Source organism: Cimex lectularius, unplaced genomic scaffold, assembly GCF_000648675.2.
Source record: "Cimex lectularius strain Harlan isolate CLEC.00 unplaced genomic scaffold, Clec_2.1 scaffold24, whole genome shotgun sequence".
NCBI lineage: Eukaryota > Metazoa > Arthropoda > Insecta > Hemiptera > Cimicidae > Cimex > Cimex lectularius.
Window position 1 is genome coordinate 2,417,030 of NW_019392666.1, and position 20,494 is coordinate 2,437,523.

A 20,494-nucleotide genomic window follows, 5' to 3' on the forward strand; every position below is an offset into this window, starting at 1 on the left:
GATGTTACAGCTTCCTTACTGTGGCTGCACGTACGATGGCGGTAGCTCGGTGGAGAAGGGTGGACGTGTTGAAGGGTGAGACAAGTGATGGTCGGTGGGGGGGGGGGTGCCAGTTGATTTACAGATGTTATGTTGAGCGCCACGGTATTTTTAGAGAAGGATAAATACCGAAACCAGGAAAAAAGAGGAAAAGAAAAGTAGAACAAGGGGAAAAAAGAAAGAGGAAAGGAAGCACAGATACGGTTCCCGTGTTGAACCCCAGACGACCGATGGAGCGCTTCTTGTTTCTCTTCTTCCTGATGAAGTGGCGCTTCCACCCAGAGTTAAAATATGGGAACTAAATAATGAAGTTCTTCCTTCTTCTACCGGAGTTAATTCGTCAACCGAAGAAATCTTTCGAGTTAAACTACGATTTTAAAAAAATGGATACGAATAACAACTATTCTATTTATCACTAAATTTACATATTCCTTTTAAATTAACAATAGACGGAAACTTACACCTAATGTCTTTAGTCCCAAATTATCAGGCCTGATAACGAAATTGTAAAGAATCAAACTCACGGGATCACTCTTCCACTTAGGCTGTGCCGTGTCCGCCGGGATCAGCACCTTCTCTTCGGAGGACCCTCCGCACCCGCAGAAGAACAACACTGGGATCACACCCGGCACAGGCCGAACACTCTTTTTTTTAATATTTTCTTATCCTCGAGGAGACCACCTCTTACTCTGATCGTCTATCTCGAACTGACTGCCGCTTGCGTTTTTTTCAATCTCGAACCCAGTGCCCTCCGGGTCAGGATCTTGCAGGCCGCGAAATGCTTCCTGCTTCTCGTCTCGGTTTGTCCCGCCAGTAAACTTACCCCAAGTAATATTGGAAGACCAAACCAAGCTGCTGAAAATATTCGCAATTTATTTAAAACCATTATTTGTCGCACTCCTTTTTAAATACTATTACTATTGGGTTGTCCGGAAAATAATGCAGGATTTTGGTATTAAACAAAAAAAAAGAAACTAGTTACTTTAAAGCAATGTTCTTTAATCAAANCATTCATACAAATGAGTAATCCTGTAAACGTAAACAGAATATTTTATATAGATTTTTTTTAATGAAAACTTAAAATCCTGCATTATTTTCCGGACAACCCGATATTATTATACAAATTTATATTTAAATTACCTATTAGTTACCTTTTAGTACCTAATTTATACCTACTTAAGAAATTACTAATTTTTAATATTAATCAAAATTTCTGCTTTCCTGTTGCATTCAATTTTGCAGCTACTTCGTCCCATAATTTGTCGAGAACAAATCCAGCGGCCCTGCGTTCGAACCCCACGTACTTATAAATTTTTTTCAAAAGCATAGGCACTACGAGGGTTCACCTCGCAGTTGAAATACCCCCGTAAAAAAATTAAAAATATAATAAAAATAAATAAAAGTTTAGAAGATTATCAATAATGAAAAGGGGACTGAAGAATTTTTTTAAATAAAACAAATTATGTTTATATAATCTGAGGTTGTTTTATTGGCAATTTAAGAAAGAAAAAACAATAATAATAAAAAAATTAAAAATGGGTCCGTAAATCAAAATGTGCTGATTTGTAAATTGAAGCATCTTTTTGGTTTTTCTTCTACTGCTACTAATCTTATTTTCTACTATCTGTCCGACAGAACTCAGAGAGTTAAAGCTTCGAATTCCTCTTCTCTCTCAACTGCAGCTCTTGTACCCCAAGGCTCTATTCTTGGACCTTTACTGTTTTCCATGTTTCTAAATGATCTTCCTGAGTTCTTAATCCCTTTCAATTTCATCTTTATGCTGACGACACTCAGCTTTACATTCAATATCCTATAACCAACATCTCTGAAGCTCTCTCTGTTGAACCGTGATCTTCATTCCTTTAACCAATGGTCAAGTAATAACCGCATTTTCAGGCTTTAAAAACGACAAAAATCATCTCCATTTCTTCCTTCTTTTTTTTCTTTTTCCCGTTTCCTTTTTGTTCTCTTTGTGATTTTCTTTCTTAATGTGGCTTCATCATTAGATTATAAATAATTAATATTAAAAAATATATTATTGTCATTATTATTTTGTTTAAAGTAATACCAATGCGAATTTTCTCCATTCTTGTTTTTAATTTTGTATATATTACCTTGATGATGTTACTTCTTACCTACTTGAAGGTAGTTGTAATGTGCTACAAATTAATAAATATATTGTTTTGTATATTTTATTATATGTTTTATAATTATTATTATTGCTGTTATTATTATTTTCTTATGTTTATAGAACTTAATTTATTTTTAATATAAGTACAGCCTATTTGTGCCTTTAAAATAAATTAAATTAAAAATTAAAAACTTTACTCAGCTACTCAGTTTCGTTAAACCGTTTAATATATTTTTTTACTTGACTTTTTTAAATGAATAATTATAATTACAAGAATATAATTATCTATGTTTATAATTTAAATGTTTTAAAGGTTTATATGAGAGAATAAAAAGGAATTCATCTAGATTTTCGATAACGTTGGCATGACTGGAAATCGATACTACGTAGGGCGAGCTGGGAGCGTTTCGAACTCTCGATCCCCGGTCATTCGATAAATAGCATTTTGAAACTGTGGACCTACAAAGGATTGACATTTGTTTTTAATTTCCTTTTGCCAACAGTTTGCCGTAGTTTACCCCGGGGAGCAGACCAACTTTTTAAAAGACTATTTAAATAGAAAAGAGCGAGACAATGCTTTACCTGGAGGATTATCTTGAGAGTAAGTGGCACTTTTAGGTTAGCCACCGTTTGTTTACGTACGGCTTTGTTATTGTTAATTATTGTCAATTACAGTGATCGAGCATCTGCCCGAGGAGTTGAGGCGCAGATTTACAGAAATGAGGGAGTTAGATTTACAAGTTCAAAGTAAGTAGAGTGTATAATAATAGTCGTGTTTAGAAAAAGCTTATTTTTTTTTATAACGGTCTCTCGACAGCTTTCGGGAGGCTACGCTTTCCTTACTACAAATAAACGCCTATAAACCTAATAAATTGTGTCTGTTTATTCTAATTTGTTGATTTTTATTGTCTAAAGGACAATATTTGCTGAACCGAGAAAATTGGCGCGTCGCCGATACACGACTGTTGGTCTATATAAAATTAAAAACAAACCATGCGACCACAGTTTTCAAAAACAAGCTAACCGAAAATATCAAATAAAATACATTAGTAATTTAGCAAATAACAACTTGTTAAATAAGTCCGTAACGTTTTTCAACCGTTCAATTCTATCCGATTTGTGTACACACTTCAAAAGGATTAATTAAGGTGTTTTAATTAATCAATTTCGTTCATCAATATCGTTTGCCAACGAGGTGTTTTGCTAATATAAAACCAATAAAAATGTAATGCATTTTTGACATTATGTCAATGTGAAAACCGCAGCTTATACTGCTAGGAAGAGTTGTGATATATATGGTAATGATCGATGACAATTGAGAAGAAAGCACCAAATGTAAGTGGTTGGCTTCAATGAGAACAGAAATTTTGAGTTGGATGACGCAAAATGATCTGGTCATCTTTCAACCATTGGCAATGACCAAATTCAACATTGTATAACAAATAACCCACACTCAACGGACACAAGCATTACACACTTAACAAGTCCTGTACAAGCTTTTCAACGACCCTGAAAGTAGGTGGATTATTTATCAGAGCTATATATTGGTTCCTCACACATTGATTGAAAATAATGTAATGGACTGCATTTTCCCTGTACACTGCAATATAAACGCAAATTTATAAAGTTTAGTAATTGGGACTAAAAAGTAAGTTTTTTCAGCAATGTTCATCAAGAAAAATCCTGAAAATTCAGCGTTAACTGCTTAAAAAGCTGGATTACATCCCAAAAGGGTAATGGATAAGCAGAGGCGCCACAATATGGTTATTTAGCTAAATTCAGCCTATTTTAACCGGTTTAAACAACACTGTTATTACTTGACTCTTTTATTTAGGGATAATGTTTCGATCTGCCATACAAAGTGCAAATCAAGTCATCCGCTGTACACATTGTAAGGAGAATGAAAGGTGGTGGTTTATTATTTTCTGCCAACCAAACAATTCTAGTGTATATCGCATATAATTGGAGTGATTAAAGTCACCAATTGACCAACAACTACTAATCGCCAATGATAATGCTTGCCCTGTTGGCTTTGCAGGCACATCAGAATTTATTGGAGCTGCCTACCCCATCCATGGTGGATTTGCCTGATGTTGTCTCTTTTGATTTTCACTTATTTGGGAATCTACAAAACTTGATTAGCGAGAAAAAAACTTTACTTCACTTGACTAAAAAACATCTGGCTCATAGCTCAAAACCTGAGAGGTTGGAATTACAAAATTATATGGACGATATCAACAAGTAGTGGACAACATGGTTCATTAAATTTATTTCCTAGAACCTGAAATTTTCCTTTTCAGTCATTTTGGCCTGTCCAATACGTTTCAATTTCACACTATATCAGTGGTGAGACTGAGTATGGAGACCAAAACAGTGAGGTTAGTAGGTTCAAAATGATTGGAAATGACCATACTGCCACCTGCAGACATACAGAGAAACTTTCTAAAAAGTGTTTTGTATGTTAAACAATCGCCATTTGACTTTAATTACCCTCTCATGATGAAATACATGTTCAAAAATCCATTTTTCTATAAATATATTTTAAAAAAAATTTAAATTGCCTAAAGCTTTAATCAAGAGCTCTTGAAAATTTGTTTGCCCCTATTAAGTTTGGAGGTGTGTGGTTTTAAATAGGAATGTAGAAATAGACTGCAGAGATAATAATATAATAAATAAAAATAATCATTAATTATTCTTTTTATGTAAAGTCCTGGTCGACACTAACTTTTTTGTCTTGACTAAGACCTTACATAAAAAGAATAATGTTCTTAAAATATTGAATTGGGTAGAATTAATGTTTTCTGAAGTGGACTGTATCATAAGTTACTAGAATCTGTTTATTTGGACTCAGTGCCACGATACATGTACTCCTGAGACAAACATAAATGATCGTAACTGACTGGTTAGTTGTTCTGGCAAGAAACCTTGTTTGGATTAGTAATGATTTAACAGTAAACAATTATCTAAACACTGACCTAAGTTGTTACCCTTTCCCTTAGATAAAACGAGAAAAATATAACTTTTCCTGTGTAAAAGGCATTCTATTGTCTTTCTTTTCATGTAAACAAATCTTTCAAATTTCAGATGCAATGGACAGCCTTGAAAAGCGTGTCAGATTCTTCTTTTCAAATGCCAAAAAGATGAAACCGGCTGAGAAAGAGGCCGAGTTCGAAGCCATAAGAAAAGACTACTATAAGCCGTTAGAAGATTCAGGTACAAACTGAAAAACCCAGTGACAACCTTATGCTTAATATTATTAATTTATTCTAATTAAATGTAAAGATGAGAAAGTGAAATTGGCCAGCAAGATGTACGACATAGTAGCAAGATACCTTAAAAGACTGGATCAAGAAACTCTCAAATTCAAATTGGAGCTTGAAGCCGATCACATTGGAATAACTGAAATATTAGAAAAAAGTAATTTTTCTTATAGTTAATTTTTAATACTTAAATTTAAAAATTATTAAAATGTTTAAATTGTAATTTAAGGATCACACGAAATGGACACGCCTACTACAAATTCAAGCCAGAAAGAAAATCGATATAATTTCCCAAATCAGAGGAGCCACCACAATGAATTTAATATCAGTAAGAAAGTTTTATACTTTTTTTTTTCTTCTCAGTGTTTCAATTAAGCGATATTTCAGAAAAAAGACGTGATTCAAACACCAGTGACGGACACAACAAAAGGTTGGCCGTCAATTCTTCAGACAGGGTGATCACCGAGTTGAGGGTCAATATGAACAATCCTTCAGTCGGACCTGTAGCACCACCGCCGCAGCCAACTGTGGCTTATACGCTCGGCCACCACATCGGAGCCGGAGGGACCGCAATTGCAGCAGCAGCCTCCCAAGCCATTGTTGCAACCCAACAGGTATTTCTACAGTTGAAATTAAGTACGTATAATTTTATTCTATTTTAATGCTAATATTCCAGATGCAGCAAGGTAGGCGGACAGCAAGTCTAAAAGCCTCGTATGAAGCAATACACTCGGGAAGCAGTGCAAACGCAGGCGGAAGCGCAGTCGGATCGTCAGCACAGGAGATTAGCATAAGCAAAGAGCTTGCTGGTGCAGCACAGACTGCGATCGCCGCCATACAAGACAATCATAAAAAACATAAAAAGTAATTTAAACTATAAATTGAAACATGTCATAATAACTATGTCTGAATTATTTTCTCAGAAAATCTAGTTTAGGCCCTGGTACGGGAACTCCACCAGTAGCGTCACCGGCTTCATTGCCGTCACCACAAGAAGCACCACAGACAGCGCAGAGTAGCGATAAGGCTGATACATACGACCCGAATGAACCTCGATACTGCATCTGTAACGAAGTGGCTTTTGGAATGATGGTCGCTTGTGACAACAAATCGGTAATTTATCTTTCTTTTTTATGTTATATGGGGAGAGGATGCACGTCCCATCCTCACTGAATTTAGATATCCCCATATGGGGCACAAGAAGCTCAGCAGAACCCAGCTATTTGGATTTCTGAGTGGAAAGAATTGTTTATAACTCATGGGCAAGCTTGGTCTTTTCGTTTTGAACTAATTCAAGGAATTAAATTATGATTAGCAGGTTTTTGTTTTTAATTTCATTTTTTTCTTTATGTATTCTTAAAAGTTTGCTACCTTTTAGTTTTCACACTTCATTCTTATATTTTTGTTGTTGTAGTTAGCCTTCTACTCCCAAAAGACTGTATTTACCATGCTGTATAATGTTAATTTACTTTGTTTTGTATACATTTTTTTATTGTTAATATAAACATTATTATTATACAATTAATTAAGGTTTTTAGTTGAGATAAAAAAGTCAGTGTCACGAGCGGGATTCGAACCCACGACCTTCGGCAAGATACGCCGCTGCTCTACCCCTTGAGCTATCGTGCCCTCGATCCACTCGGACACCAACTTCCNTCGGACACCAACCTCCCATCTCAACCCCACCTTTTGAATTTTCCCTCCTTTTTGCCATTTTTCAAATGTCGTGTAATCTATTTGATTCTCGGCAACAAATGAAACAGCCAAAGAGAGCTTTAGTGAAGAATACTTCATTTTAATTCATTAAATTCACTATTTTTCGGGGTCCGCTTGACCAATTAATATCATTCAATTAATTACGGTTTTTAGTTGAGATAAAAAAGTGGGTTCGAATCCCGCTCGTGACACTGACTTTTTATCTCAACTAAAAACCTTAATTAATTGAATGATATTAATTGGTCAAGCGGACCACGAAAAATAGTGAATTTAATGAATTAAAATGAAGTATTTCACTAAAGCTCTCCATGGCCGTTTCATTTGTCGCCGAGAATCAAATAGATTACATGACATTTGAAAAATGGCAAAAATTCAAAAGGTGGGGTTAAGATGGGAAGTTAGTGTCCGAGTGGATCGAAGTCACGATAGCTCAAGTGGTAGAGTAGCGGCGTATCTTACCGAAGGTCGTGGGTTCGAATCCCACTCGTGACACTGACTTTTTTATCTCAACTAAAAACCTTAAGACCACGAAAAATAGTAAATTATTATTATATAAGAATAATGTAAAATTAATTTGTTTATTTACCATTATTAAGACTTGGATCCCAAAGCATTTAATCTAGAGGAAAAATATCTCAAAAAAGAGAAGCAAAAATTATTAAGGTTTTTTTTTTTTGTTTCAGTGCCCCTATGAATGGTACCACTATCCTTGTGTTGGGATAACAGAAAAGCCCAAAGGGAAATGGTATTGCCCACACTGCACTGCGGTTATGAAGAAAAACAGGACGAAAAAAAATTAGAAAGTGATATTGAAAAAAATAAAAATAATTACCTACACACATTATGCTTTATTATTGAAATAAACCTTTAAAAAAAGTCTCAAAAGGGCTATTTACAAACGAGAAATCCGTTGATATTTACAACAATTGGGTAACTCTCTTACTATTGGAAATATCTTAAACGACTTTGTATCTCGCTTTGTTTATGCTGTGATGGGCCGAGGTCTGGAGTTTGAGCAGTTCTTCCTTGATCAGCCGAGTGATCTCTGCCTTGGCTTTTGAAACCGCGAGCTCGTTGGTACTTTCTATGGCGAGGAAGAGTTTGCGCTCGCCGTCTGGTGGTGGTTTCCCAGTCGGATAATAGGTACCGCGAACTGTGATACCAGCTTCAGAATATTCTGATATTTGCGCCAATGCCTCCTGAAAAGGAAATAAATAACGATTGAAAAAATAAAAGAAAATACAGAAAACAAATATAGTACTGCAGTACAATATCCTGGCAGAGTAGAGAAAATGTTTGTTTTTTTTAACTACTCATAAATATTTACACCTGGATAAATGTTATGCGATGTAACAGAGACTGTCGTTTTGTACAATAGTCAGTTAAATCTTGATGTATCGTATCTTAAACTGTATGAAGGAGAGGAGTATAAATCGGCATATTCACTATGTCAATTTACTGGAAACCGGTTTGTTAAAATAACTTTTATAAATTTTTCATAATACTCAATATATGTATATTATTTTTTTTAAATTCATAATTCAACTATAAGACCTTTAATTCGTCGTTTGAAATTCGACCATCAGAGAGGCCAACAGTCACGTTTTTGTTAAAAAAAAAAAAAATAAATAAATAAATAAATAATAATAAACAACAATAAAAAAATTAACAAAAGAGTATCCTATTTTAAAAGACAAGAAATTTCTGTGTCGTGGACGCCAAATCGCCCTTCCACTANAAAAGTGTATCCTATTTTAAAAGGATAGAAATTGTTGTCGTGGATACCAAATCGCCCTTCCACTAGTCACATGACGAGAGAGGCCAACAATCACGTTTTTGTTTAAAAAAATAATAATAAAAAATTTAAAAAAAAAATAACAAAGTGTATCCTATTTTAAAAGACTAGAAATTGCTGTCGTGGACACCAAATCGCCCTTCCACTAGTCACACGATGAGAGTGGTCGACAGTCTCGTTTTGTTAAAAAAAAAAAACTTCCACTAATTACACGATCAAAGAAGCCGATAGTCACGTTTTATAAAAAAAAATAATAATAATAAACAAAAATAAAAAATTAACAAGAGTATCCTATTTTAAAAGTCAATTAATTTCTGTCATGGACGCCAAATCGCCCTTCCACTAGTCACTCGATGAGAGTGGTCGACAGTCTCGTTTTGTATAAAAAAAAAAACTTCCACTAATTACACGATCAAAGAAGCCGATAGTCACGTTTTATAAAAAAAAATAAATAATAATAAACAAAAATAATAAATTAACAAAAGAGTATCCTATTTTAAAAGACAAGAAATTTCTATCGTGGACGCCAAATCGCCCTTCCACTAGTCACATGACGAGAGAGGCCGACAATCACGTTTTAGTTTAAAAAAATAATAATAAAAAAAAAATTTTTTTTAAACAAAAAGTAATTATAATTAACAAAAAATTTAAAAAAAAGAATAAAAAAAAGTGTATCCTATTTTAAAAGACTAGAAATTGCTGTCGTGGACACCAAATCACCCTTCCACTAGTCACACGATGAGAGTGGTCGACAGTCACGTTTTGTTAAAAAAATAATAATAATTAACAAAAATTAAAAAAAGTGTATCCTATTTTAAAAGACTCGAAATTGCTCTGTCTTGGCTGCCAAATCGCCCTTCCACTAATTACACGATCAAAGAAGCCGACAGTCACGTTTTGTAAAAAAAATAATAATAATAATAAACAAAAATAATTTCAAAAGAATACCCTATTTTAAAATACTAGAAATTGCTGTGTCGTGGGTGCCAAATCACCCTACCACTAGTCACACGATCAAAGAAGCCCACAGTCTTCTTTGCACAAAAAAAAAATAAAATAAAAAAATTAAACAAAAAAAATATAAATAAATAACAAAAGAGTACCCCATTTTAAAGACCAGAAATTGCTGTGTCTTGGGCGCCAAATCGCCCTTCCATCCCTAACCATTATCTGAACTTTTGGTCATCCGGACAAGTCCCAATAAACTGTTTTCTACTGTATTATGGTACTACACTGAGTGTAAAAAATTAAAAATACATTGAACCAAGTTGTCATTTTTTTTGATTGTACAAGTATGTTAGTTTTATAAAGATCTATGACTTTCCTTTTTTGAAATACTGATCAATTTTTCCCGGTCGAACTTACCGCTCTATTCATATGTTTATTAATCAGAATTTTATTGCTAAAATAGAAATTATAAGAGGTTTTTTCGACTTTGAAGGTGAAAAAAAATGCATTACACCGAGGGGACTGCAATGCAATGGGTTTATACGATTTAATGAGATTTTTCAAAAGACCAGCACTTTCTTTCAATATATTGGGGTATACGATATATTAGGATATTAAATATTGAAATTTTACTGTATTGGTTTTTTCCGAATAAATTTATACATTACCTTTGACGTGACCCGCCATCTCGCCTGTTGCGGGAAGTCATTGATCTCGAGCTCCTCCTCGTATTTTCTAAACGTCTCAATCTGGTCCTCTTCTCCCTTTTCATCATCTTCTTTTGGCTGGTAGTTTAGCCTCGTGTTTAGTTTGGCTGCCAGCTGTTCCGCTACGGTCTTCGCCTTCAACACATGTAGTTGCAAAATTGATAACATTATGCGTCTGCTTGCACTGCTTTTAAAGATGTTCAATGTGATTTTTATTCTTACTGTAATTATAGGTTGAGTGCCTCCTCCCTTGAGTATTGCTTCAGCAGCTTGTTGCGTGGCGCCCTTCGCTTCGGCACCAAGATTTTTAGCCAAGTGAATCCTGGATGCAAGTTTTCTCGCCAGTTCAAGTTTGTCAGTTGCTAAGAATAAACATATATAAGCAAAGAAACCTATAAAAACTGAATTATATCCAATAATAAAGATTTATTACCAGGCACTCCAGAATTCGGCAGCGAACCGAGCGGAGCACGTATCTCTTTGACTGTACGTTTTGGCGCGAGCATACTTTCAATTTGTTGATCGATATCGTTTTCTAAGTCTTCATCGTCTGAATCCTGGAGACCTAGGGCAGCTTTCTGGAATTTCTTCTTCTCATTGACTATCATTGCTTCTGTTTCATCAAACTTGAAACCTTTACCGCTGAAACCGCCTCCTGTATGCACTTTCTTTCCTTCCTGAAATATTTTCATTTAAGATTTTTTTTTACGTTTTAAAAAAGAATAATTTAAAACTTACGGCGGTTTGCTTGGCTTTGTAAATCTCCCACATAATTTTGAGGTCACTCGGAACGGGTACGCCACTGGCTTCGAGGGCTCGAACGATATCACCTGCATACCTTTCTTGCTCTGGAGTTATGAATGTATATGAAAAACCTTTATTACCAGCCCTAAAATTATTTTTAGACATTACTATCTACATAAAACCGTGAAAATGTGCCAGTCTCACCTCCCAGTTCGACCACATCTATGTACATAGTCTTCATAATGATTAGGGCAGTCATAATTGACAACAAGAATAAGATGCTTCACATCAAGACCTCTAGCTGCAACTGAAGTTGCAACCTAAGAAAAAAAAAGTCATATTTTATGGTTCGATTTTTTGGTTTTGTTTTTTAAATAAATTTTACAAGTAGGGTATTTTAACATAAACAGACTAGTTATTATTATAGTCATTATTTTTAGGGACTCCAGTGCCCAAGTTGTTGACTTGTATTTGTTAAGCTACCAGTTCTAAATTTGTGCCATATAGATGATTGTTTAAGGATGGTGAGAAAGATCAGTTTTTCCATGAGCACAAATATGCAATATATGCCTAACTAATTAATTTTAACTCTGTTTTTTACGTAATGGAAGGAAGTCAGGATGACCCAGGTAAACATCTTTTTATAAAACTTATCAACTGTGTAACAGTTTTTTGAAATTGTAATTTATATTTTTATTTTCCCACAATGCGCAATAATCATCCAAAACTTTTTTAGATTATAGAGGGTCTATATGGAAAGTTCCTACTTACGAGTAATTTTGCAATTTTGCTTTTCCTGCTTAAAAAAAAAAAAAAATTTCGTGCAGCGTGAAATTTTCTTTAAAAAAAATGTGACCTAGCATTTTTCGTGCAAAAACCCTTTTTTTTTTTTATGGGCAGTATATATGCCTAACTAATTAATTTTTACTCTGTTTTTTACGTAATGGAAGGAAGTCAGGATGACCCGGTAAACATCTTTTTATAAAATTTATCAACTGTGTAACAGTTTTTTAAAATTGTAATTTATATTTTTATTTTCCTACAATGTTCAATAATCATCCAAAACTTTTTTAGATTATAGAGAGAGTATATGGAAAGTTCCTACTTACGAGTAATTTTGCTTTTCCTGCTTTAAAATCCACTATTGTGCTATCTCTGTCATATTGATCAACACCGCCGTGGAGGGTGAGGCAAGGATAAGATGCTTTCATTAGGTCCCTCAGAAGTGCGTCGGCTGCTTCCTGCCTATCTACAAACACAATAACACTTCCTCTTTCCTGATAATGTCCCAGGAGTTCCAGCAGTTTTAGCATCTTCTGATCCTCTTCGAGCAAGATCACGTGCTGTTCTACGTCTTTACAAACGACGCTCCTACCGCCGACTTGAACTTCGATGGGACGTGTTAAGATACGGCGAGCAAGAGCTTCCATCTGCCTTGGAAACGTCGCGCTGAACATGACCGTCTGCCTGTCAGGACGGACGTTATCGATTATGCGCATGACCTGTGGTTCGAAACCCATGTCAAACATCCTATCCGCCTCGTCGAGTACGATGTACGTGACACGTTTGAGGTTGGTGACACGGCCGCTGTTAGCAGCAAGCATATCAATCATGCGTCCGGGCGTGCACACAATAATCTCGGCTCCTCTTTTCAGTTCGGCAATTTGTTCCGATATACCCGTCCCTCCATAGACACAGACAGTCCTGAGGCCTAATGATTTCGTGAATTTTCTAGCTTCTTTACCGATCTGCATACAAAGTTCTCTTGTCGGTGTCATGATAATAGCTAAAAATCATAATAAATCAATGCCCCTTTTTTATTTCAGAATTATTTACTAAATATTACCTATTGGGCCGTCTATATCCTCCAACGGAGGCTGATCGAGAATGTGTCGTAACATTGGAAGCACAAAAGCTAGAGTTTTTCCACTCCCAGTTTTCGCTGTTCCAATCAAATCCCTGCCTAAAATTAATTTATCAATAAAGTAAAAAGCAAATACTATAGTTGTAAGACTAAAATTATTCCCAATTTCAAAAATCTACAGTTAAGCTTTTACACTTCTCAATATTTTTGGATAAAATAAAAACCATTATCGTAGATTAAAAAAATTATTATATTACCTGACATAATTGCTGGTATCCCTTGTGCCTGGATTGGTGTCGGTTTCTCATAGCCCTGCTTTTTCAGTACATCCAGGACTTTTTTGCTCACACCGCACTGCGCCCAGGATTTGATCGGGCGTGGACATCCTTTGCCTTTGACTCTAATCCCTTCCAGTTCTTCCCTGTATTGCTCGACCTCCTCGTTTGTCATTTTTGCGATTTCAGGAACCTCGACATAAAAGTCCTTCCTGAATTCGTTATAGTCCATTCCAGCATGATCCACTTTGGCGAGTTCCTTCTTCTGTTTGTTGGCCAGAGATGCGGCCGCAGTTGTTAGATCCTCTTGTTCTTCCTCTGAGGAATACTGGATTAAAAAAGAAAAAACTTTAAATTTAATAAAGAATTTATGATTTTTTTTAAATTAATTATTATTATTATTTTTTTTTTTTTTTTTTTTTTTTTTTTTTCAAGAAAACCTACCATGAACAGTACCAACATTTATAAATCTTTAACCAATAATTAAACATTTATTATTTTAATTTGTAGTTTAATCATTTTGGTCCACCTATTGCTAGGAATTGATCAAAATGCAGGATTATCAACATACAGATCATAAAAAGTTCAAAATGATTTTAATTCTTTCATTTTTACCTAGTTACAAAACTGTTTTATATGAATTTAACTGACCTCAAGACCGTCCTGATTTTGTTCAATGAGCTCTCCTTTCTTCTTCGTGTCAACTTTCTTCTTCGCTACCCCCGTCATGATTAAAACCCCCGAACTGTTCGAACCGGAATTGTTTTTCCCGTCCACCTCGCTCTTGCCGGTCTTGTTGTCGAGCTTGTTCACCTTCCTTACTTCTTCCTGGACACCGATCATGAATGCGTCGAGGGGGTCGATTTCAGCTTCTTCTGTCTCTTTGGTAGTCTCCTTCTCCTTGCTTGTCTCCTCTCCCTCTTCGTCGCTGTCATCCTCGAGATTCCACTTTTTTGCTGGAAGTTGTAGATTTGCTGAAAAAGTATACTTCTGACCCAACTACAGAGCAATCATTCATTACAGAACCACCACAATAAATCCAAGCAGACATTTTGAAACTCATACAATTTCTTATTGTAGATTAATCCTTAATCTTAACTATTACTAAAAAAAATATAAAATAAATTGTACAAGTACCAATTGACGTTTTCAAGTCCTTCTTAACAGATTCGACTTCCTTCTTCTTCCTTTCTGCTCTCCACCTTTCAATTCGTTCTCTTCGCTTTTGCATCTCAAGCTCTAACCTCCTCTGCTCCTCCTCCTGGAAAATAAAGTAAATAATTACAACCAGGAAGCAAATAAGTACTGATACAAATAAGTACTGATTAAATGTAAACCTTGTCGATTTTTGTTGGGTCAAATGGCTCATCGGGATCGACTTTGACTTCCTTCTTGTCCTCTTTCTTGCTCGGACGTTCCCTTGACCGTGATCTTGTTCTCGACCTTCTTCTTTTTGACCTCGACTCCAATGATCTCTTCTTATCACTGTCAGTAAATTTTCATGTCTCAGGGAAGAAGAAATAAAATAAAACTGACAAGTACCAAAGGGCTTGATGGCAAGGGAAGAAAGTGCTTGTTCTTAACAATATATACTTCAAAAATCATTTAAAAAGTGACACTTTTCAGTTCATAATTTAATACTTTATCCTTTCAGGGCCCAACATAAAAAAAGTGTTTTTCTAAACTACCACATTTTTTACTGCTCCTCACAAATCCAATAATTATTAAACAACTGGTCACAAAAAAACACACACTGAGTATTAAAGGGGACAAAAAATATTTCTTTTTTTGCACTTTCTTTTTCTTTACTCAATAAATGTTTTTTAGAATTAGGTAAACATTTGTTTTTTAAATGTCTTATTTTTACAATCAAACCTATTTTTGATATCCAAAATATAAATATACCTGTGTTCATTTTGCCCATCAGTGTATTTACTGTAAGTACAAGCTCAGTTGGCAACATATATTTAGTTTATTTACAAATCGTGAGATGCGGTCTGGTGTGATGTCGGTTTCAGAAAAACATTTTCTTTATCGTGCCAACGTTTCGATCTTTATTGAGATCATCTTCAGGGCCCNTGAAGATGATCTCAATAAAGATCGAAACGTTGGCACGATAAAGAAAATGTTTTTCTGAAACCTACATCACACCAGACCGCATCTCACGATTTGTAAATAAATATCAATTAACGGTCACTAATCACCACACATATATTTAGTATTCATTTACTATAATGTACAATCTGTTCAGAACTAGACCAGCGGCTTATATGGGATCAACATTTAACTAAAACCATCCACAGAGGTAAAATTGACAGGGGAGGTGCAGAAGGCTATGCACCAAAAACTGGAAATTAAACCCCAAAATGACCCTATGGCTATACACCAGCGTTTTAAGACCAAGTTCCATCCCTAAGGGGATCATACATTTTTTACCATCAATGTCAAGTAATTGAAGATCACAGAGGCCGCTATAACGCCGAAACAGCTAATGAAGTTGCAATAGTGATGGTCGATCAAGAATTTGATTAACGGGCTGTTATATTACAAAGCCATACTAGCATTAGAAAGCAACGTTGAAACAGTACCGCATAGACGAAGTCGCATGTAAAAGCTAGTTACATAATAAAAAATTTCTTTTCAAATGACTTATTTTTACAAGCAAACCTATTTTTGTTATGCAAAAGTATGAATAAACTAAAATAAAATATACAGGTGGTGCGTTTATTTTGTCCATCGATCTATCAAACAATACGTTTATCACCCCTCAGACCACGAGAGGAAAACTCACATAATTCCAATTATCGGCAAGTGCATACTCCATGCGGATTGTAGACAGTCACTGCCAACTGTCTACAATCTGCGTGTACAACACTTGTAGATAACATGTAGTCTAATGAGCAAAACAGCATAATATCTGGATCACAGTGAAACCAGTTTATGATTAGAACCAACTTTTCGATTAGTGATGAAGCTAAAAGTGTGAATTTAAATGACTTGAGTATAATCCGTATTTTTTTATTTTTTTTGTAATCAAGGAAAAACGTCGTTTCTACTTGTAATTTATGAACTTAAGTCTGCTTACGATCTGTCTCTGCTTCTGGACCTCCTGGACCTTTCCCTCCCTTGGGACCTGCTCCTGCTCCTCCTCCTCCGGTCCCTGCTGCGCTTCCGCCTTCTCTCCTGCGGGCTCGAGGACCTGCTTCTCGATCTTCCTTTCCTGTAGTCCCTGGAGGGCGAAAATCTCTTTAAAACTAAAGCCCGGAGGATTTTTGGCAATCTCGAAGAGCTTACCTCATTACGGGGATAGACGATTGTACAGTCTTTATCCTATCGGACTGTAGTCCGTTTCATCATTTGTTCTCGACCTGGGCGAGGCCGGCTAGTCTTGGGCTGATCGCGTCCTCTCTTCCGCTCGTCATTGTTAGTTTTAAAAAACGAATTACGAATCAAAAAGGCCAGAAAACACAATCACTGACAATAAGGAGAAACGTTCCTCACGCTTTGGTCTTTACGAACACAACAGGCTGGCCAACTGTCGTATCTCGGATAAATACAACAAACCTTAAAACCGTTTAATGTAATTTTTAAATTCTAATTGTGTATAATGGTTTGTTATAAAAACAATTTTCTTTTCTTTTTTAACTCCAAAAGAAGCTTTCTTTGCAATTTTTTATAAATTGTAATCAAGGGTAATTATCGGCTGTTATATAACCTCCAAATTTGAAAAAGAGTAAAACTAACAAGGTAGACGGCTGTTTCTTGCATGTTCCAGTTCGACAAAAATATTCCGGCTTATTTCTTGTCCTTCTTACTAAACAAATATTCATCATTTAAATTTATATTATTTCTTGATATAGAAAATAATAAAACTCAAAAATCGCAAAGATTGGCTTTTTGAAAGAGTCCTCACGTCAAATTCATTCATTTTAACCTTTCGTTGGTAGCATGAACCTTATGACATCTAAGGTAATAATAAACAATATTATTTTTAGTACAATGATTTATTTAAACATTTATATTTTATGTTAATGGTCTAATGAACAAATTATTTCTTTCAATTAATTATTATTTTTATGTGAGGTCTTGGTTGAGATGAAAAAGTTAGTCTCACGAGCAGGATTCGAACCAACCACCTGCTTTAATATCTGTTTGGCTATTACTCTTATGAGGTTTTTTGCTAGTGTAACCTCTTTTAAGATTTCTAGGGCACAAGATTGATGGCATGTATTTCTGCTTGAAATACCAAAGTATACTTACTTCCCTAATGAGTGTACTTACTGTAAGCTTGTACTGATAACACCCGATCCAGTTCCTTCATTTGTTTTGGAGCCATCTGTATACCATATCATTGTATTAATGCTCTCTTGTCTAGTCTGTTGAGACTTTATAGCATCATTATTGATAGTCAGATAAACTTTCACACACAAATTAATAAAACTATTGCTAAAGCAAATAAAACTGGGATTTATTACATGTCATCCTAAACTTTTCCATGATCCATATGCGCTTAAAATTTTATTCATTACCACTGTAAAACGAACATTAGATTACTGTTCACCTCTTTGAGCTCCCTTTCAATCCATCCATATCGGTTGCATAGAAGCAGTTCAAGAAGATTTTTTGTCTGATACATTACAAAACATCTAGAGTATACAGAGATAGGGGGTCGCGGTAGCCAAGTGGTTAAGGCGTCAGACTCTCGGCTAGTAGATCCCGCGGTCGTTGGTTCGATCCCCACCGTCGCCTCTGGACTTTTTCTGACGCGTAAGGGGACCGGTGGCTACAATTGAAAGAAATTGACACGGCACTCATCAATGGAAGGGATGGGACCCTGAGTTTGGTCCCAACCCCCTTCAAAAATGAGTTTCTTCAATGGAAGAACACCGGTACAATAAATCAAGTTCACATTTGTGTTGTGAGCCCTCCCCCAAAATATGGAGCCAGGAATAAAGTACAATACGCTGTACAGCTCAGCTGCAGTGCTCAGAAGGGAACTCCTCCCGTCCCTGGTAAAAAAAAGATACCATACTCATTGGTAATGTTGGATTTGAAATTGACGACTGTTCTGAACAGAAGGAAATTCTTTGATTTTATATTGTTATATAAATTATTACATTCCCTGATTGCTCATTACTGCTTAAGCAAAGTAACTTTCGTTCCATCTTATCATTCCAGAAGTCATATAACATTCTTCATTGATTGCCATAGAACTAACTATGCCAAATTCAGTTTTATACCAAGAACAACAAATATGTTTTCTCATCTTGTTCAGAAATGTAGATATATTATAAAAATTATAACTGAGAGGCAAATACTTCTGATTTCTTCCTTGTGTCCAGTGTTTAGTTCCATACAATTTGATTGTTCCTGGAGCCTAAATGATATTGTCTTCCCTTTTTGTATAAATATTTTTAATGGATGTAGGTTTTCAGTGTTTCTAGTGCAACTTACATCGAGGTGTACAAACTTGCGAACATAATTGAATGGTTCAACTTTTCAATGCCAGTTAAATTTTAGATTCACTTAATTTACTTATGACTCGCTTTGGTAATGTAAAAATTGTACGCTTATCATACAGAATAACTTATTGTTAATCAAATTAATTTTTACTTCTTTTCAACTATATATTCTTGCCAATTTTACCCTTTGGGAAGAAAAAAATAATATTAATAAAAATTTAAAAAATAAATTATTTAATTTTTACAAAAGGTTAATGTTTCGTTACAACTTTATAACTTTTGAGCAAATTCATGATTGTTCCATTGGCTGAAATTGGGTTCAAAAGTAATAAATCAGAGAGAATTATAACACAATTTATTAAATGAGATTTTTCATTTGTTTAAATTTGTAAATTGTACATATTTATATTATTTACAAAAATGGAAATCTGTTCTTATATTTACTCTTTTTGAATTTCAAATATACATTTGTGTATAAACTATACGTTTTCTTTTTAATGAAAACAAAAATAGAATGGTAAAATACAATATATATTTATATTGTATATCTTCATAAATGTATGTATAATATATTAAAAATATAAAAAATTACTTCTTTTTAAATGAAATTAATATGGCTAAAAACAGCTAATGTCTTGCTATAAATGAATCACAGTTCATATTTTTTTCTTATTAAAAACAAAAATTTCTCTTATATTCAGCTTTATACAAATAACAATTTTATGTACAAATTTATGGCATCCTTAAAGCTCTCACACATAAGATTCCTCGTCCCGATACGCTCTGGTAACAATATAAGGAGATACCACTGGAAGATAATATGAGGTGATTGGAGCCCTTTTGTTATTTGTGTTGTTATTGTTGTTTATTTGTTGTGGCGGTGGGAGTGATCTTGAACGGTGTGCAGGCTGATCTGACGAGGTACGTAGGCGGCCACGGAGGTACGAGGTTTCAACATGTACTGGTGGGAGGTGTCGAAGCCTTGGGGTGACCTCATTTCCACGCGAATTACTTCTAGATACTTGTGGAGTACAGTCGTCATCAGATAGAGTTGAAGAGTCCTCTTGTTCTTCAAGCCTCGGGTGAGTTGGTGGTTGTGGCAGGGAGGGACGCTGCACTGCTGTAGACTGTTTGAGTCTTGTTAAGTCTGCACTGCTAACTGAGAGTGGTTTTTTTGCCGAATAAACTGCCTCTCGATATTGCCGCCTACGTGGCTCGCTAATAACTTCGCAATGCACTGCTGTCACTTTTCTCAAAGGTGGGTGTCTATTGAACATTTCGTCAAAAGGTTTCAAATCCGGCTTGTTTTGCCTTGGCGGAGTTGGCGGTGCTGGGTTATCAAGCAATGATTCTTCCGAGGCACTCCTCCTTACATCAGTCTTTGTCTGTGGAATTGAATTTAACCTTCTTGATCGCTGACGAAACCAAGCCTGTCTCTGAAAATTTGGGTTTATCCTCTCTTCCCATCCTCCATAAACTCTCACGTACTCTCCAGGCACTGACATTGTTGGTGTTACCTAGGGCAATAACAATTCTATTAGAAATTTATTCAA

The 20,494-nt window shown here is 35.2% G+C and overlaps 3 protein-coding genes across 7 annotated transcripts in view; 1 reads left to right on the plus strand and 2 right to left on the minus strand.

Moving 5' to 3' along the window:
• The first annotated feature begins 2,571 nt into the window (after positions 1–2,571).
• On the plus strand, positions 2,572–7,983 carry LOC106674328 (inhibitor of growth protein 3-like). Its single transcript, XM_024225144.1, has 9 exons — positions 2,572–2,771; positions 2,846–2,917; positions 5,255–5,383; positions 5,453–5,587; positions 5,660–5,758; positions 5,818–6,044; positions 6,107–6,294; positions 6,354–6,543; positions 7,830–7,983. Exons 1-9 carry the CDS (start codon positions 2,744–2,746, stop codon positions 7,944–7,946), a joined length of 1,185 nt encoding a protein of 394 aa, XP_024080912.1. The 5' UTR covers positions 2,572–2,743; the 3' UTR covers positions 7,947–7,983.
• LOC106674329 (probable ATP-dependent RNA helicase DDX46) lies at positions 7,975–17,186 on the minus strand. Of its 2 annotated transcripts, none has more exons than XM_024225140.1 (14): positions 16,774–17,186; positions 16,565–16,708; positions 14,817–14,964; positions 14,617–14,740; positions 14,131–14,435; positions 13,462–13,807; positions 13,187–13,303; positions 12,450–13,126; positions 11,545–11,660; positions 11,335–11,485; positions 11,030–11,273; positions 10,819–10,958; positions 10,558–10,740; positions 7,975–8,345 (listed from the first exon to the last, which is right to left on the minus strand). In XM_024225140.1, exons 1-14 carry the CDS (start codon positions 16,776–16,778, stop codon positions 8,103–8,105), a joined length of 2,943 nt encoding a protein of 980 aa, XP_024080908.1. In that variant the 5' UTR covers positions 16,779–17,186; the 3' UTR covers positions 7,975–8,102. The 2 variants fall into 2 exon arrangements, with proteins under 2 accessions (XP_024080908.1, XP_024080907.1); XM_024225139.1 differs by having other exon boundaries at positions 14,131–14,453; positions 16,774–17,185.
• A 2,314-nt stretch (positions 17,187–19,500) lies between these two features.
• Positions 19,501–20,494, minus strand: part of LOC106674422 (rho GTPase-activating protein 20-like) — a 424,732-nt gene continuing 423,738 nt past the window's right edge. For 2 of the 4 annotated variants that reach the window (XM_024225141.1, XM_024225143.1), the window contains exon 12: positions 19,505–20,458. In XM_024225141.1, coding sequence (XP_024080909.1) covers positions 19,694–20,458 — 765 coding nt within the window. In that variant the 3' untranslated portion in view covers positions 19,505–19,693. Of the gene's footprint in view, positions 20,459–20,494 lie in introns of all 4 variants that reach the window. The other 2 variants (XM_024225142.1, XM_014407126.2) reach the window with 2 other exon arrangements.

Coding starts and splice junctions, on each gene's coding strand:
- LOC106674329 (XM_024225139.1), bottom strand. Junction 13,808..14,130: donor AAAATCAGGACGGTCTTGAG/GTCAGTTAAATT, acceptor TTTTTAATCCAG/TATTCCTCAGAGGAAGAACA. Junction 13,304..13,461: donor GATACCAGCAATTATGTCAG/GTAATATAATAA, acceptor AATTAATTTTAG/GCAGGGATTTGATTGGAACA.
- LOC106674328 (XM_024225144.1), top strand. CDS start 2,744: ATGCTTTACCTGGAGGATTATCTTGAGA. Junction 6,295..6,353: donor AATCATAAAAAACATAAAAA/GTAATTTAAACT, acceptor TTATTTTCTCAG/AAAATCTAGTTTAGGCCCTG. Junction 6,544..7,829: donor TCGCTTGTGACAACAAATCG/GTAATTTATCTT, acceptor TTTTTGTTTCAG/TGCCCCTATGAATGGTACCA.